Source organism: Canis lupus, chromosome 10 (genome assembly GCF_048164855.1).
Source record: "Canis lupus baileyi chromosome 10, mCanLup2.hap1, whole genome shotgun sequence".
Taxonomy (NCBI): Eukaryota; Metazoa; Chordata; class Mammalia; order Carnivora; family Canidae; genus Canis; species Canis lupus.
In genome coordinates this window covers 3,413,981-3,432,882 of record NC_132847.1, presented here as the reverse complement: position 1 = coordinate 3,432,882, position 18,902 = coordinate 3,413,981, and the positions used below count along the sequence as shown (strand labels likewise).

General features: G+C 42.5%; 1 protein-coding gene and 1 long non-coding RNA gene across 16 annotated transcripts; one reads left to right on the top strand and one right to left on the bottom strand.

The window, feature by feature from the left end:
* Positions 1–3,784: 3,784 nt before the first annotated feature.
* On the bottom strand, positions 3,785–6,700 carry LOC140641136 (uncharacterized). 2 transcript variants are annotated; one of them, XR_012037650.1, is made up of 3 exons: positions 6,291–6,700; positions 5,726–5,802; positions 3,785–5,639 (listed from the first exon to the last, which is right to left on the bottom strand). It is a non-coding gene; the product is annotated as an uncharacterized lncRNA (long non-coding RNA). The 2 variants fall into 2 exon arrangements; XR_012037649.1 differs by lacking the exon at positions 6,291–6,700 and adding an exon at positions 5,920–6,284.
* Positions 6,181–18,321, top strand: ZNF879 (zinc finger protein 879). Of its 14 annotated transcripts, XM_072840523.1 has the most exons (6): positions 6,606–6,686; positions 7,134–7,146; positions 7,918–7,985; positions 11,330–11,456; positions 11,884–11,979; positions 16,269–18,321. In XM_072840523.1, the coding sequence occupies exons 3-6, from the start codon at positions 7,953–7,955 to the stop codon at positions 17,714–17,716; spliced, it is 1,704 nt and encodes a 567-aa protein (XP_072696624.1). In that variant the 5' UTR covers positions 6,606–6,686; positions 7,134–7,146; positions 7,918–7,952; the 3' UTR covers positions 17,717–18,321. The 14 variants fall into 14 exon arrangements, with proteins under 14 accessions (XP_072696634.1, XP_072696633.1, XP_072696635.1 ...); XM_072840533.1 differs by lacking the exon at positions 7,134–7,146 and having other exon boundaries at positions 6,181–6,686; positions 11,919–11,979; XM_072840532.1 differs by lacking the exon at positions 7,134–7,146 and having other exon boundaries at positions 6,181–6,686; positions 16,660–18,321.
* Positions 18,322–18,902: the final 581 nt, after the last annotated feature.

The following is an 18,902-nucleotide window of genomic DNA, read 5'->3' as shown; positions in this document are numbered from 1 at the left end:
CCACATCGGGCTTCCTGCATGGAGCCTGACTCTCTCTCCGCCTGTGTCTCTGCCTCTCTCTCTCTCTCTCATGAATAAATAAATAAAATCTTTTAAAAATTATTAAATCATTTTAGTAGGTGTGTTAGCTTCCTATTGCTGCTATAACAAACTGCCACAGATTCAGTGGCATTTACGTTTATTCTCTTGCAATTCTGGAGGTCAGAAGTCCAAAATCAATTTCACCAAGCCCAAGTCAATGTGACAGCATGCCTGCTTCCTCCTGAAGCTCTAGGGAAGAATCCATTTCCTTGCCTTTTCCAGCTTGTGGTAGCTGCCTGTATTCCTTGGCTTATAGCCTCTTTCTTCCATCTTTAAAGGCAGCAGTGTGGTATCTTCAATTCTTTCTTTCTGTCCCTGTTTCTATCATCATATAACCTTTGTTCTGATTCCCTATCCCCCTTTTGTATGGACCAATATAATTATGTCAAGCATATCTAGATAATCCAGGATAATTGCCCCATTTCAGTTCAGGATCCTTAACTTAATCACATGGGCATGGTCCTTTCTGCCATATAAAGTAATAGTCACAAATTCTGGGGATTAAGATGCAGATATATTTGAGGAGTCATGGTCCCTTCTACTGGTATGTAGTGGTATCTCCCTAGTCTGAATTTGCATTTCCCTAGTAACTAATGATGTTGTGCAACATTTTCTGAGTTTAATTGCCATTCTTATATCTTTTTAGTGAAGTATCTGATTATTTGAGGAGTCATGGTCCCTTCTACTGGTATGTAGTGGTATCTCCCTAGTCTGAATTTGCATTTCCCTAGTAACTAATGATGTTGTGCAACATTTTCTGAGTTTAATTGCCATTCTTATATCTTTTTAGTGAAGTATCTGATCAAATCTTTTGCCCATTTAAAAAAAAATAGAGTGTTTGGTATAGTACAACAGAACTTTTTGAAAGTTCTTTATCTATTCTGGATACAAATCCTTTATCAGATATACACTTTTCACATTTTTCTTCCTGTGTCTTTTCACACTCCTAAAACTGTCACTTGATGAGTGGAAGTTTTTCATTTTGATGAAGTCCGAGTTAAACATTTCTTTTACAGACAGTGCTTTTGGTGTCGTATTTAAGAAATCTTTGTATAACCCAAGGCTTCAAAGATTTTCTCATATGCTTTCTTCAGAAGGTTCAATGCTTAAGCTTTTACATTTAGTTCTATGGTCCATTTTAAGTTTTTTTTTTTTTAATAATGTGAGGTATGACTCAAAGTCCAAATTATTTTGCACGTGGATAGCCAATTATTCCAGTACTATATGTTGGGAGAGGTTCATCCTTTGTCCATCGAATTGTCTTTGCATCTATGTTCAAAATAAGTTGTCTATATACATGGGTGGGTCTTTTCCACCTATCTCTTTCTTCTTTTATTATTTTTATTTTTTCTTTCTTCTTTTATTGAAGTATAATTGATATACAATGTTACATTAGTTTCAAGTTAAAAAAATATTGATTTGGCAATTCTATGCATTACTCAATGGTCACACCATGGTAAGTATAGGCACCATCTGTCATCATAAAGCATTATTACGTTGTTATTGCCTGTATGCCCTACGCTGTACATTTCATCTTTGTGACTTACTTTATAACCAAAAGTTTGTACCTCTTAATCCCCTTTATCTATCTTGCCCCCCACCCTGTTCTATTTCTTTCTTGATGCCAATACTACACTGTCTTGATTATTGTAGATTTATAAATATGTCTTGAAATCAGGTAATGTGAGTTCTCCAACTTTGTTCTTTTTCAAAGAAATTCTGGTTATTAAATACCCTTTATATTTTCATATGAATTCTAGAATGAGTTGTCAAATTGTAAAATCAAGCTGACCATGATATTTAGAGATTGCATTGAGCCTATACATCAATATGGTGAGAATTAACATCCTAAACAATATTGAGTCTTAACATTTACCCGCAAAAAAAGTTTATACTTCCATTTACTTAGAGCTTTTAAAATTCCTTTCAGCAATACTTTGTAGTTTGCAGTGAACAACTCCTGCATATTTTTGTCAGATTTATCCTTAAGTATTAATTTTTTTTAAATTTTTTTTTATTTATTTATGATAGTCACATAGAGAGAGAGAGAGAGAGAGGCAGAGACATAGGCAGAGGGAGAAGCAGGCTCCATGCACCGGGAGCCTGACGTGGGATTCGATCCGGGGTCTCCAGGATCGCGCCCTGGGCCAAAGGCAGGCGCCAAACCGCTGCGCCACCCAGGGATCCCAAGTATTAATATTTTTGATGCTATTAGCAATGGTCTTGCTTTTTAAATTTCAATTTCTGATTATTCATTGCTACTAAGAAGTACAACTGACTTTTGGATCTTGCATCCTGCAGCCCCGCTCAGCCTTTTGGTTTTAAAAATCTTTTTGTAGATTCCATTGAATTTCCCTATACAGGAGTGCCTGGCAGTCTCAGTCAGTAAAGCATGAGACTCTTGATCTGGGGGTTGTAATTTCAAGCCCTATGCTGGGTATAGTAGAGATATAAAGATTACAAATAAAATCTTAAAAAAAAAAAAAAGATTTCCAGGGACATCTGGGTGGCTCAGTGGTTGTCTGCTTTCAGCTCAGGGAGTGATCCTGGGTCCTGGGATCAAGTCCCACAACGGACTCCCCGCAGGGAGTAGGCTTCTCCCTCTGCCTATGTCTCTGTTCCTCTGTGTCTCTGATGAATAAATAAAACCTTTAAAAAATGGCCTATATAAAAGATTGTGTTTGCTGCAAATAAAAGTGGCTGTACTTCTTCCTTACCAATCTAGATGTTTTTCTTTCTTTTGCTTGCCCTATACCACTGATTTGTTTTTTTTTTTTAAAAAACAGATTATATGTATGACTAATTCCATCAGAGATGTTTTAGGGATTACGCTCTATGCAAATACTTTCATCTTCCAAATGCCTTTGCCTCACTCAAAATTAAATGCTAGATTAAAGGGTCTTAAAATTACAATTCTAGTTCATTTTACTTTAGAAATCTGAGGATATTGCTCCACACTATCTTCTAGAATCCAGTGCTGCTGAGAGGCTGAGATCAGCCTTACCCTCCTGTTTTCCCTGGAATAGTGGGCATTCCTGATTACCCAACATCCACTCAACTCCCTCTATTTTGCAACAGAACCTTGATTTTGTGTCCATGTCCATATTGCACCCAACTCCTAAGTAGCAGAGAGAAGGAAGAAATTTTTTTTTTTTTGATGAAGTCACTGAACTACTCATTCTGCTGGAGCTAGTCTGACCCAATAATTTGTTATGCCTTTATCACTTAAGACCATTAAAGCAGTCCCATCTTCTATTACTTATAGCAAAGGACACATAGGTAATCTTTTATTTCGTTTTTATATACTGGTAGCTCCTAAGATTTTCTATTTATCCTTAAGAATTCTGAAATTTCATTCAGGATATATTTTTTGTAGGCCCCCCGCCCGAGCCCAACCCCATCATTATGTCCAACCTTATATTCTATTTAATCTGAAGACCCAAGCCTTCTTCAGCTCGAATGGTTCCATATCTCTATCTGTAATCTATTTGTGATTTTTCCACCTCTTCATTTCCTGGTTTCTTCTTCTGAATCTATTAGATGGATCTAAGGGCACACTGCTGCATGCCTGCCAAGATTTTCTCTCAATTTCTTGAGTCTGATGGTATTTTCTAGAGCTTAGGGGACCTATTCCTCTGAAAAGCAAATATGTATGTGTTTTTGTTACTTTAAGGACTATTAAGAGAAAAAAAAAACAAGGCAATTATGTGTACTCGTTCTATCACTTTATTTATACTTTATAAATCTCGATGTTATATTGTTTTGCCAATAATAGTTCATTACTGTTACATCTTTATTTTGTATCGTTATTATTTTTATCATGGTAAAAGTCACATAACACAAAATTTACCATTTTAGCCATTTTTAAGTACACAGTACAGGAGTACTAAGTACATTCACATTGTTGTACACCATCACTGCCACCCATTTCCAGAACTTTTTCATCATCCAAACTGCAACTGTATACCCATTAAACAATAAATTCTCATTCATCTCTTCCCCAAACCCCTAGTAACCCATTTTCTACTTTCTATGAATCTATTTTAAATACCTCATATAAGCAGAATCACAAAATATTTGTGTGCTTTGAGTCTGCCTTATTTTACTTGGCATGTCTTCGAGATCCATCCACTTTGGAGCATGTGTCTGAGATTCTTTCCTTTATATGGCTGAATGATTTTCCATTGTACACATACACCACATTATGTTTATAAACATATACTATGTATACGGTATATACATATACAGTTTGTCCGTTGATGCTGGCTTGTTTCCATCTTTCCGTTACTGTAAATAATGCTGCTATTAACACTGAACAAATACCAGTTTAAACCATCGTTTTCAAATCCATTGGGAATATACCCAAAAGAGGAATTGCTGGATCATATAGTAATCCTATTTTTAATTTTTTTGAGGAAAATACTATTTTCCGTATCTTCTGCACCATTTTACATTCCCATTTACATTCAATCCATAGCAATGGATTCCAATTTCTCCATGTCCTCACCAATGCTTGTTTGCTGCATTGTACTGTCCTGTTTTGTTTTGATAGCAGACATACTAATGGATGTGAAGTGCTATCTCAATGTGGTTTTGATTTGTATTTCTCTAATGGTTAGTGACTGTATTATCTTTTACCAATAAAAAACAACTCATTTTGTCTAATTTAATTATCTGTATATTGAAATGATCTTTGTCTAATTGTAACTGTGAAAGGAAAAACCTGAAACAGTCATTCCTATCAGGACAGCACATTTAAAATGAAATGGGTGGGAGGATGATGGGGGGGGGGCATTAAGGACATGGGGCCTATGCACTCTCACCTCTATGCAAAACACAATACTTTAAATATAGCCCATCTCCAAACCAAAATATCCTGCTTCTTGCAGCCCCAGATGGCAAGCTGTGAACTCAACAGAAATTAGACTCTTTATGCCAATCATAATTTTGCAAAATTTATGTAAACCTTCTTGGAATTCCCCTTTTTGCTTTTAAAAGCCCTCCGCTTCCCATGTCCCCGAGAGCAGAGCACTATTTGGGTCTTCTCTCAAATCTATGTCTCTCAAGTTGTAATTCCTAAGACCTCCAAATACATGTGTTTGCCTTGCATCCTTTTTGCAATTTTTGTTCGACATAACACGGTGATCCCAGATTTTTCTTCCTATTGTTTTCCTGGCATAATTTAGTTCATCTCTTTGTTTTCTACCTTCAAATGCCCTTTAGTTTTTCGTTCTGTTTCGTAAACTGTATTGCTGGTTATTTTAAAAGATCATTCATCCCTCATGCAGCACATATTCTTTGGTTTGTACAGTACCAGTCACTGAGGATGCAGTTTGCAAGGGGATTATAGTCAATGCTAGAAAACAAACTCGACAATTCAAAGGAGCCATTTTAGGGGCACCGGGACGGCTCGGCTCAGCCGGTGAAGCGGCTGCCGTTAGCTCCCGTCAGGGTCTCGGGGTCCTGAGATAGAGCCCTGCATGCGGCTCCCTGCTCGGCGGCAGGGTCTCTTCCTCTGCCCGCTCCCTCGGGCTCACGCTGTCTCAAGTAAGTAAAATCTTAAAAACAAATAAAGGAGCCATTTTAAAAAGAAGTAACGACTGTTGTGAAAAGGCAAATGCTGGGTTTATGCTTTTGTTCTTACCCAACGTGAATGTCAGTTAAAAATACATCTTGTGCAGGTTACGACATGGAGACCTATTTTTTTTGAAATTCAAAAATCTGTAAAAAAAAAAAAAAAAAAAAAAGTTAACAGCTGAGGACAAAAACCCCCAATAATTACAGAGCAACAGCTATCAAACAAGATGGGTTCCCTCAGGTCAAGGGAGCAAAACTAACATTTCAGTCAGGCCGAACGATCACAAGAAACGAAAGCGACAAGCCTGCCCGAATCGAGCAGTATTCGCAGAAAGACGCTAGCGGCCGCCCTACCGCGCTCTCCGGGGGTGCCCATCCCGAAGCTGCTCGGAAGAGCGAGGTCACTGGGCCCCTGAAGCCTGGGCCCGAGTCTGAGCAGCCTCGCGAAGGGCTCACCACCCGCGGTCCGTGCCTCGGGAGCCCGCGCCGGAACCCTCCCCTCTGGAAGTACTTCCGGTTCGTAGCTCAAGACCGCAAGCCCCGGGGCTGCAAACCGGCCGGCAGCGAGGCTCTCCCTCGCCTTGGGTCGCATCTCGGCATTCCAGGAACTTTTGCTGACACGCTCCACTCACCAACCAAGAACAAGCAGCAGCGAGCAGCTAATTTTCCGTATTTCTAAATACATGCTCACTTTTCCCGACAAGGGCGCCCGAGCGGATACGCGATGAGACGCACAGAAAAACGGGCCCCGGGCCGCCTCCGGCTCCCCGCAAGTCGGCTTTCTCCAGCCTTGCCGCTATTGGCCCTCTTCGGACCCCGTAAGCCGCCGTCGCGTGACGGTGTCTGGGCTGGAGCTTCCGAAAGGAAAAGCTCAGCGGTTCAGCCGGGGTACCCGGTTGGTCTCTCGTGCGCAGGCGCGGTCGCGCCCGGCGGCCTGGCGGCGGCGGCGAAAAATGTCTCGGGGCTAGGGGTCCTGCGCGTCTCCGGTGCGGTCCGCCGCTGGGAGTTGGCCGTGGCGGCGGGCCCAGGTACAGGCCGCCAGGGAGAGCGGGCCCGGGATGTGCCGCGCCTGCGGCGGGGCCAGGGCAGAGGGCCGGCCGCCGCGCGAGTCCCAGCCGCGCGTCCGGGTTGCGGGCGTCCGAGCTGCGGCGGCCTCGGCAGGTGAAGGCGGCCGGCGGCGGGGGCGGTGCCCCGGGGAGGTCTCCGCGCCCGCGGCCCCCCGGCCCCGGAAATGCGAGCTGTCGGCGCCAGCCTCGGGCAGGGCTCCTGGAGCCGCGGCCTGGGGACCGAGCTGGCGGGGAGCTCTGCCTGGTGGGAGGCCTCGTGGACCCTGGGGCGGTATTTGGCCGGTAGCGGTTGCCGGTCGGCCCCCGCCCCCGCCCCCGGCCCCGGCCCCGGCCCCGCCCCCGCCCCGAGTTTCCACTTTACGTTGCTCAGTTTTTGCCATCCTTGCTTATGAGGCACTCCTCTCCCAGAGTGAATCCTAAGGTGATTTGACTATTATGGTTTTTGTTTGCTTATTTAGATTATTTTTGTCCTTTGGCTGAATTACCTCCCTTTTCTCTAAATTTAAAATTCAGAGCTAGCCGCTGATGCTCTTTCTTGTGAGCCTTGTGGGGCTTTTTGGAGCCGGGAGAGGACGGGTAATGTTTTTGTTTCTATTAAGGAGGTTTGGGAACTCTTTCTTCATAAAGGAAGCACAATTTCCAAGGGGAAGAGGGACCTAATTTGTGGTTGGCTCTTCCTGAAAAGGACACCAATTTCCTATAGATTAGAATTATTATAATTATCGTGTTATATTTTGTTGTGCATTATATATAGCTATATATTAGGTTAGATACAGTGTAATTGTAATATAGCTCAAAATATTTAAATGCAGATGTGTGGAATATTTATGCTCACTTTCATTAAATATCTCTGTGGGCGCAACGTGACTGCCCTTTACTCTGTACATCAGAGTACATGTAATGTTCTAATGTACATCAGATGGTTCTCATCCCTTAGTCTGATTTACTTTTATTCACGAACCACTGGCTGAAAGGTAGTAGGCCCAGCGACTGGAAGTAAGCTTGCTGCCCACTCCTGGTTTTGGTGGCCATCCCCACAGACCCTCTAATTCCGGAATCCCTGGGCTTCCAGGCTCCCTCTGGCTTCCATTTGCAGCATGCTCAGTGTGTGGGATCTCTAAGTTAGGCCTCACGAAGGTGGCAGTACCGACAGGATGGACAGACTGCTCACAGTTTTCTTTCTCCGTATCAGGTGCCTTTCCCAGGAGGGGCAGGAGAGAGGAAGAGATGGCCACAAGGTTGCTGCCGGTCCATGCTCAGGTGAGTGAAGGCTTCTTTCTTCAACTGTCCTCCTGGTTTGGAGATCGTGAACATGCTGAGGCCATTGTTGAGCTTTACAAGGCAGGGGGCCTGGTCAGGTAACTCTGGAAGGAAGCTGTTTCTCTGGTGCCAGGGCCAGTCTCCTTGGGAATTCCTTACTTAAACTTGTTGATTAGGAATTCAATGTCCTGTGCCAGAGCTATACACAGAGCTTTGTGAGGGATCTAGATATGTTTTTTCCCCTGTGAAGGGTAGAAAGTTGGGGGAGTCCGATAATTCTTTCCATAACATTAGGAATTCAAAGAGAAGATGTAAGGCGCTCTCAAGAAATTAAGGGCCAGTCAACTGGAGTTGTAGTTGGTAGGAGTCCAGGTGATTTTCTAGGAAGATCCAAGAAAGAAGACCTCTAAATCAGCAAAGTGTGGTCAGGGATGCTTCTAGTACAGTTGACTCTTGAGCGATGCAGGGTTTAAGTGTTGCGGGGTGAACTGGGAAGGCCTTGGGGTCTCGACCCAGCCTGTCCTAAAGGAATTGCTGATGGTTCTTGGTCTTGCCTCAAGAAAGAATTCAAGGATGGACACACAACACAGCAGGTGAGGGACACAGCAGGAAAGCTTATTAAAGCTAAAAGTTTACTCTCAAGATACGAGAACAGATGAGCTTGAGAGAGAGAGCTTTGTGCCCCGGGGTTTGAGTTTTCTATCTTTTATTGACAGTTGCTAACCAGAGGGTAGAATATCCATTACTTGGGGCACAAATGCAGGGTTTCAGCTTTTTCTTCCTAACTTGGTCAGGAGTTTCCTGTCCTGGTATCAGCCATTGTGGGCCTCTGTGGTTTGATCCAGCTTCTTGTGGAGAGCTACCAGGACAGCTTCTGACCTCCCCAATAGCTGGTCACAACTTCCTCATTGTTGGCCCCCAGGTGTCCACTTGAACCTAACTCACTGCCTGCTCTAACATAAGGGTGCAGGCTCTGACCCCTCTGCCCCCACCCACCAGTCAGAAATCCACATACAACTTTTTTTAAGTTTTTATTTGAATTCTAGTTAGTTATCATATATCATATATCTAGTTTCAGGAGTAGAATTTCAGTTTCAGGAGTAGAATTCAGTGATTCATCACTTACATACAACACCCAGTGCTCATGCTCATCACAAGTGCCTGCCTTAATGCCTGTCCCCCATCTAACTCATTCCCTGCACACCTCCCTCTATCACTCCTCAGTTTATTCTCAATGGCTAAGAGTCTCTTATGATTTGCCTCCCCCTCTTTTGTTTTTTTTTTTCCTTCCTTTCCCCTATGTTCATCTATTTTGTTTCTTAAATTCTACATATGAGTGAAATCAAATGGTATTTGTCTTTCTCTAACTCACTGACTTTAGCATAATGTATTCTAGCTCCATCGACATCATGGCAAATGAAAAATCCACGTAAAACTTTGACCTCCTCCAAAAACTTCACTACATAATAGCCTACTGTTACCAATAATGGTCAACTAACACATATTTTGTACGGTATATGTATTCTATGCTGTATTTTTACAATAAAGCAAGGTAGAGAGAAGATGTCATTAAGAAAGTTGAAGACAAAAAAAACATATGTTTACAGTAGTGTATTTATCAAAAGAAAATCTATATGTATTTGGACCTACACAGTTCAAAACCATGTTGTTCAAGGGTCTACTGTATTGGAAGACGGGCCTTTGAGCAGGACCCAGCTCATAGAGCTGGTGTAAGGAAAAGGAGTCGCAACTGGGCAGTGGTCTCAGGACAGATTGAGGGAAATGAAGCATCTAGTCCACCGTGTTTTCTTCCCTTCTTGACCCTTTCATGGCACTTAGGGAAATAGAATGAAAACCCTGAAACCTCTCCACAAAGGCAGAAGAGAAAGAAAAACGCTTTTAACACTAAATAAGGTTGAATGAGCATTAGGCCAGAATGTCCTGTACATCGCCAGCCATCCACTGAGGAGATGGCAGAGACAGAAGGCTCCCTCGCAGGTTAAGTGGCTCCAACCCAGTTTGGACATTGGTCAGATGACCAGTTAGGCCGCCTCCTCCCAGGAGACTGAGAGGTAGGCACATTCAAAGAGATGGCTCCCAGGTCTCCAGGGAAGCTGTCTCGAGCTGCGAGCCTGGCAGGTGACTTACTGAGCTATTGAAGACTTGCAGTACCTCCGCCCCCATCCATGGTTTCCCTTCCAGTGGTTCCAGTTACCAGGTGATCCTCCTTCTTACCTCTCTGTAGAAGGTCAGGGGCAGCCGAAGGCAGTGTCACAGAGCCTGCATCATTCGCCTCACTGCACTTCACCCTGCCTGGTGTGGGCACTTTACCCTCTCATTCTGGAACCACACCAGCCGAATTCAGTCCTTGCTGAGCCACAGATAGAAACCCCACCAGGTGAGCTGGGGTGCAAAGGAAGTTTTATTTGCAGCAGATGAGATCATCACCGGGAATGGCTTCCAAAGACTTGACTCCCTGAGCCAGGTGGATGGTTTCTTTTTACTCAGAGTTAAGATGAATATTTAGAAAGAGGGATCCTTGTTTCTGTATGTAAGGGTGGGCATAAGGTTGTGCACGTGCCTTAAGGAAACATGTCTAAACACACTGTAGTGCATGTTTTGTAAATGAGGCCTGGGCTTCGCCTTGGGCGGAGTTTGTAGTATTATAATGAGGTAGAGGTAAAGGTCTGTCATTCCAGGGTCCATCTGCACAGGCTGGGGGGCGGTTACACTCCAACTGGTCTGGGTGGTCTGGGCTGGCTCTGGAGGTCTTGTCAGGATAGTCACTACTGCTGGAGGGGTGGTTTCATTTTTCTATTTGCCCAAGTTAAGAAAGAAGCTGTAAAGAAGAGCTTAAGGAAGAAGGTGGGACAAAGATCGGTGAGTCCAAGCAGGTGGACAGTCAAGGTTGGGTCTTGGGGTCTAGCTGGTGACACTATTACGAGCAGAAGAAAGGTAGGTACAACACAGTAAGATGTTATGAGAGGGAGAGACCACATTCACATAAATTTTGGTACAGTGTATTGTCAGAATTGTTCTATTATTAGTTGTTAATCTCTTACTGTGCCTGATTTATAAGTTAAACTTTATCAGAGGTTTGTATTTATAGGAAAAAAAAACAGTATATATAGGGTACAGTACTATCCAAGTTTTAGGCATCCTGGGGGGTGGGTGGGTCCTTAGAATATCCCCCCCCGCCCCCCACCGGGGACGTGTGGACAACATTTGGAAAGGACAGAGACTCACCTTGAGATGCCCACAACCCTGCGTGGTGACAGGGTTGCTGCACAGCCGTCCCCTCGGGGGGATGGTCCAGGTGAGCAAGAATGGGTTTGCTGTTGCAGGAGTCTGTGACATTCAGGGATGTGGCCGTATTCTTCAGCCAGGACGAGTGGCTGCACCTGGACTCTGCACAGAGAATGTTGTACCGGGAGGTGATGCTGGAGAACTATGGCACCCTGGTCTCGCTGGGTAAGGACATCTGCTGGGGGAGTGTCGTGGTGCCCTCTCCAAGGAGGACAATTGGAGGGCTTGTCCAGGTTCACCCCACAGGTGGGCTCAGAGAGTGGCAGTTGCTGTTCCCCTCTACTGCTGGGAAAGGTCTTGGTTTGGTGGAGTCGATGCTGGGCAGCCTGTGTGTGCTTTCGCTGGTTTTTGCCCCAGAACTCTTCTGGATCTCACAAGAGGGTTCCAAATTAGAGGCACACACAGCCAGTGCCCTGACTTTCCTCCTGAGACCCCCATCCTGTAGGAGCGTCATTTAAGCCCCTCTCTGAACAAACGTCTCCTTCCTTCAGCTGTCCCTCTGCCACAAAGGCCCTGGTGCTGGATCCATGTGTCAGGGTAGCTGCTCATGTCTGCAGCACGGACTCATTCTCTTCTTCTTGCTCACAAACAGGAATTCTGTTTTCCAAACCAAAGGTTATTTTCCAGTTACAGCAAGGGGAAGACCCCTGGATGGTCGAAAATGGAGTTTCTCAAAGCCCCTGTGTAGGTGAGTGCCCGTGATTGGAAAGCGGGCAGAGCGTTTTCTCACTGCCTGGGTGCTGCTTGATCAGCGAAGAGCCTGTGCTCAGGAGACATTGAGCAGGGCCCTCCTAGAGTACCAGGCCAGGTGGGAAACAGTGGGAAGGACATATCCTCCCTCTACCTTTTCGAGTCCTTGATTGGGCAGGTTCAGAGGGAGAGTTGAATTCTCTCAGGAAGGACCCACTTGTCTCTGTTGTCCTATGTAGTGTGAATGCAGAAAATGTAACACCATGTGTAATGCATAAAGGTTTGTGAGTCATGTCATCCCCCATTTTTCTTGCTTTTGCTGGACCAATTATTTTTCTAAATTATCCTCCCTTTGTGGTTTGAACAAACCTTCTATCACTACCGTACATCCCTCATTGTTCCATTTTGGGTTTTTGTTTGGCTTTTTTGGTCTGCAACTTATGTATGATTCAGCTAAAAAGAAAAGATCTATGTGTATTTATATACTACATAAGAGTGAGAAAGCAAGGGTAGCAAAATGGTGATAAATTTATGCAGAAGGTTTGCAGATATTCAACAGGGCATTGTACTAAATATTTTGTGTGAAAATATTCAAAATAATATGTTCCAGACCCTGACTGCTAGGACATACCTCTCAGTCTCTCAAACTCTTCTGGGTTACTGGGTCAGTAAGCTCTCATTTGCTGTTCTGCTTTTTTTTGGTGTTGGTGTTGTCATTCTGGTTTTGTGTTTTGGTTTGTTTTGTCTTTGATTCTAGCACCAGAGTGTGGCTCTCTCCTTTGAGTTTTGCTGCTCACCCAGTCTTCCTCTCGGTGGCAGGACACAGGCTTTCTGGGTCAGCTCAGTCAGGTGTTTCCATTCATGAGCTTTAGCTTCAGATTCTCCTCTTTGGTTTGACTGGAGTATTTTCTTGAATAATGTTTTCACAAAGGTTCGTGTATGCTCTATTTGGACATGTCTAAAATCAGTTCTTTGACCTCTCCAGTGAGAATTATGGGTCTAGCAAACTGCCATCAATATTTCTTTCCTTCACACTTGGCTCTCGTGTCTTTGATAAAAAGTCTTGTATTAGCTTGATTCTTTTCCTCTACTGAATAGAAATCCGGTTCCCCCTCCTTTTTTTGTCTTCTGTCGAGAGTAGTCTAGGGTATTTTCTTTACCTTTGGAATTCAAGTTTTTTTTTTTTAAGAGATCTTATTTATTTATTCATGATAGACGGTGGGGGAGGGGCAGAGACACAGGCAGAGGGAGAAGCAGGTTCCATACCGGGAGCCCAACGTGGGACACGATCCCGGGACTCCAGGATCACGCCCTGGGCCAAAGGCAGGCGCTAAACCGCTGAGCCAACCAGGGATCCCCTACCTTTGGAATTCAGAAGATTCATTAGGCTGTATCAAGGAGTTTTGTTTTAATATTGTAATTTGGCATCACAGGGCACTTTGCTTTGAAGAGCCAAGTCTTTTTTTCACTCCAGAGATCTTTTTTTCTACCACATACTAATATTTTATACCATATTCCACCAACAATTCAAGGCACCTAAGTGTAAGAATAATGATAAAATAAAATAGAAGTTCAGTCAGAACCTTAGAAAGTGACTATGTCTGTGGTAAGGGCCAGCATGGTAGCCATGGGTGAGTTTCAGATTTGGCTCAGAGTTTTCTGATTGGTAAAGAAATCATTAGTATCAGATACACTGTGTTCTTCTTTTGCAAGCATTTTTTAAAACTTTGACTACTTTTAGTTTATGTAAGATGTATGTGCTGTTATAAAAAAAGAGCAAAAAAGGAGATTGACCTGAAGTTTTGTTAACCAACCATGATGAACCTTTGCTGATATTTTACTTTTTATACTCCCAGATTGTGAATATTTACTTGACTGTATTTGTACATGAGGGAGAGGGAGAGATGGAGAGGTTGATTATACATGTTGTTGTCAAATCTGTTTAAATTGTGAATGCCCTCGAGTTATTCAGCTCTCATTAAGTAGAGACCTAGCTCTTTGAAAGAGCTCTATTGTATTGGTAAGCCGTATTTTATTAAATAATCTTTTGCACTATCATAATCTTTTAGTTTCTAGTTTTTTGTATTAAGATTCCTGTAGTGGCTATAGAAAATGAAGGTATAATATAAAGAGAAACAGAGAAAAGGTCCAGAGAGTAAATAATTACAGCACAAAGGTATGAGTTTTATCATTAAAAAGTCAAGGAATGTGAATTGAAAAAGTTTACCCAGGATTCTTTGAAAAACTATTTAACTTCATATAATTAATGATATACAAACTAAAGCAATGAGATATCATTTTCCCCTTATTATCTCAAATTAAGAAATACACATCCAGTGTTTTCTTACTGCTCCGAGTGATACCTGAGTATCTTTCATCAGATTTTGATGGGTGTTGTCTTTCTGCAGGATGGTCTGACTTTATTAAAATTGATTTCAGGTCTGGAAATTTATCTTAAGGAAATAATTAATTTCATGATTGTGCAGAGTTGCAAAGGTGGTATAAATAATGTTATAACATGAGGGATCATTGGAGAGAAGAAAGCTAAATGATTCTTAAAGGGGATTTATTAAATTACTATTATGTTTGTGTTTTGAAATCTTACATTGCCATTAAAACGATAGTGTCAGCCTTCATTTATTGCCATAAAGAGAAACCCACAATTTTTTAAGTGAAGAGTGGGTAATGGGAAGTTTAGTTTCAACCCCCTTTTTTTTTTTAAAGTGTTTTCTTATATCCAGAAAAATTCTGCTGAGCTAAATTCTACATCTAGCAATGATTATATTTGTGTATTTTGTGAATGGGTGAACTCAACTTTCATGTTTATAGTTTTCTGTATTTTTCTTACAATGATTATATATCTCCTTTTTAGTTAAGAAAATAAAAACTCTTTCATAACATACATTCATTCATTTTGAAGCAGTGATACCATTCCTTGCATTGTATCCTAAGTGGTCAAAAAGTGGGCTGAAAATTATCCTCAGGAGTGCAATTTCCCCCACCATGTTCCCCATACTGTTATATGACCTCAGTCTCTATTAGGCTGCCCAGACCAGAAGCTGTACATCAGCCTTGAGTCCTCTCTTTGATGTATGCTGTATGTCCTATTCATAGGTGAAAGTACTTGTCATCTCTGCCTTCAGAACATCACAAATATGCCCCCCTCTACTGCTGTGCCAGTGCAGATCACTATCACCCCATCCAGACTCATCAGTGGCTGCTCAACGTCTGCACACCCTCAATTACAGTCCATTTGTCACTCCATCGTGAGCCTCTTTAAACAAAACTTTCCTGTGCCTCCTAACCCGCAGTGATCCTCCAAAGAAATTCCAGATATATTCCCATAGCTTACAAGACCCCACGTGATACGGCTCCTGCCTACTTCTTTTCCTCACCTCAAAACACTGTCTTCTTCCCTCTTGCTCAGGCCACAGTGGACACGTCTGTGTTCCTGGAACATTCAAAGCTTACTCTTACCTTAGCTGTTCTTTCTGACTGGAATCCTCCTCACACCCACATTTTTACATGGCCAGCTCTTGTTATTTAGATCCCATCTTTAATTTTACTTCCTTATCACCCAGTTTAAAACATCATCTTGTTTACTCATAGTGTACATTACCTTGTTTTTGTTGATTTTCTTTGTCATCCCCAGTTTCTTTGGTCGTTTAGTCATTGTCAATACCCTGCTGCTATAACGTAGACCTTGCAAAAACTGGATTCCTGTCTGATATGTTCTCCATAATCCTGATCTTGACCTTTGCATGGTGTCTACTCAGTAAATAGAGCTTGAATGAGTAAGTAAGTGTCCATTATAACACCATGTACAGCACTCACAGGAGTTCCAAAACAGCACTGATTGAGGCTGTTGGTTTCAGAGAGCTTTTTAAGGCCAGTGGCTCTTCCAGTTTCTATTTAGAACCTCTTTGCAGTTTTCCCGTGGATTGACCTTGACTGCACTGGTGAGTGATGTGGGAGAGATTGCTGAGGAACAAAGCAACCTGCTGTACTTGGAAGTGCTCTGTACCCTGCTGATGTGAGCTTTGTTACTAGAGCAGGCCTGGCGGCTGTCATTGGAGGAGCTTCCCTCTGAGCTTACCTGTGTACAGGTTTCCTTGGACCCCCTTCACCCAGGCATATCTCCCATCCTACTTCTTTCTCTTGCCCTCCTTTCTCCTCACCCTATCCTAAAAATCCAAGGATGTATTTGTTAGTGATGCTTGTATATTTCTGTGTCCTTTTTCTTTATTCTCAGTGCAAGGGAGACTTAACCTGTTTTGTTTATTTTAGGATGGGAGAACTTGTTTGAAACCACAGTTTCTGAAGAAGAAAATCAGGAAGTAATGAATAAACTTCTAGGTGACAGTTTTTTTGACTTCAAGTTGGGGAAAGCCTACATAAATGAGAACAAGCTAGAGAAACAACAAGGCAAAAAGAACAAGCCTTTTAGGAAAGTCTTGGTCACCATCAAAAACACCTACATGAGGGAGAGGAGCTTTACAAGTATTGAGCTTGGGAAAAATCTCAATCTGAAACCATCCCTTATTAGAAAACCCAGACTCATTACCAGAGGAAGGAAACCCCATTCACAGCACTATTCAGTTTTATTTAAACAGCTGGGAGTCAATACAGTACGCAAATGTTACAAATGTAACATCTGTGGGAAAATCTTCCTCCACAGTTCTTCCCTGAGCAAACACCAGAGAATCCACACTGGAGAGAAGCTCTACAAATGCAAGGAATGTCGGAAAGCTTTCAGCCAAAGCTCATCTCTCACTCAGCACCTGAGAGTTCATACAGGAGAGAAACCTTACATATGCAGCGAATGTGGGAAAGCCTTCAGTTTCACCACATCACTCATCGGACATCAGAGGATGCACACTGGAGAGAGACCCTATAAATGTAACGAGTGTGGCAAGACATTTAAAGGAAGTTCATCTCTGAATAATCACCAACGAATTCATACTGGAGAAAAGCCCTATAAATGCAACGAGTGTGGGAGAGCCTTCAGCCAGTGCTCTTCTCTTATTCAACATCACAGGATTCATACTGGAGAGAAACCCTATGAATGCAGTCAGTGTGGGAAAGCCTTTACGTCTATATCGCGGCTTAGTAGACACCATAGAATCCATACTGGAGAGAAACCCTTTAATTGTAATGAGTGTGGGAAAGTATTCAGTTACCACTCAGCCCTTATCATACATCAGAGAATTCACACTGGGGAGAAGCCTTATGTGTGTAAAGAATGTGGGAAAGCCTTCAGCCAAAGCTCTGCTCTAATACAGCATCAAAGAATTCATACAGGAGAAAAGCCCTATAAATGCAATGAATGTGGGAAGGCCTTCTCCTGGATTTCACGGCTTAATATACACAACAGAATCCATACAGGAGAGAAACCATATAACTGTAAAGAATGTGGAAAAGCCTTCAGTTCCCACTCAGCAGTTAATACCCATCGGAAAATTCACACTGGTGAGAAACCTTATAAATGTAATGACTGTGAAAAAGCCTTCAACCAAAGCTCAGCCCTCATTCAGCACCAGAGAATCCACACTGGAGAGAAGCCATTTAACTGTAAAGTATGTGGGAAAGCCTTCCGACAGAGTTCATCCCTCATGACACACATGAGAATTCATACAGGAGAAAAGCCTTATAAATGTAAAGACTGTGGGAAGGCATTTAGCCAGAGCTCTTCCCTTACCAATCATCAGAGGACTCACAGTGGTGAAAAACTATAAACAAAATGCATGTGGAAAACCTTCCAACTGAAGTTCATTCCAGAGTCAATTTCAAAAAAAAAAATTCCTCCTGGGCAGAAAGTGATGAAGAGTAGTTGTGAGTTAAACTTCAGAATGTAGACCTCATCAGACATCAGAGACTTCATGATGCAGGTAACCTTAGGTGTATTAGGAAAGGTTCCATGAAATGTTTTTTTTTTTTTTCACAGTTTTTAAGTTATTACTGACTATAAAGTAGAGAAAGTGTAAGGTTCTCTTATCTTCCTAGTGACTTGCAGTAGGAGCTCCCCCACCCAGTTTTTGCAAGCATCACCAGGAAGCATGTGGATTTATGTAACAGTGCAGCCATAAAATCTAGACTTTAGATTAATCTGGGAATCTATTTTTTTTGAAATTATATTTGAGTGTTATGCAAGCCAGTTATCCTAAGAAGAATGTTTTGGAGAAGAAATGTAAGCAGCTGACCTGTAGCTACCTCACTGTCACTAAAATGTGTTTTTTAATAGTGTAAAGGCAAATCCTGTACTTGGTGGTTGTGAAAACTTTGGGGGGTTGTTTCTTTGCTTTCTAAGCTATTTACCTGAAAAGAAAATCACTTCATAAACTGCAGGTGTACAGTCCTGTTTTTTCCCTACTGGTTGCAACTCTGAAGCAGATCTTAAGTCACTTTATTTTAAAACACAAAATGTAGGGTGTTTCACTTGGTTTTATCATAAAATGATTACCTTTGCTGTGTTAGGTTGAGAATTAAAAGTTATTCAGACAACTGCTTTTGCAAGATAATCTACTGATAAATGTGAGCAGTGATCTTACAGTGTAGCCATGGAAACATGCCTCTTGGCACCCAGGCTGTGCCTGCCTCATTGAGCTCTCTCCTTACTGTCCACCAGGAAGGCCCAGGAACAGTGTGGATCACCATTTGTCCTCGCTAGAGGTAAAGTGAACCAAGTAACTTTCACTCCCTCCCTCCTGCACTCTGAGGGCCACGAGACCAATTCAGACTCTTAGTTCAGTAAATGGACTGTTACGTGCTTCAACAAGTTAGCATGTTTCAGCACTTTTAAAATGTGAATAATAATTCCAGCAACATTAAAACGTTATCTCCCAAGTCAAACTAAAATCATTGAACATGACAGAAGCAGTGACCTCTAGTTTTGTCTGGTATCAGGAGTGGGCAAACACTTAA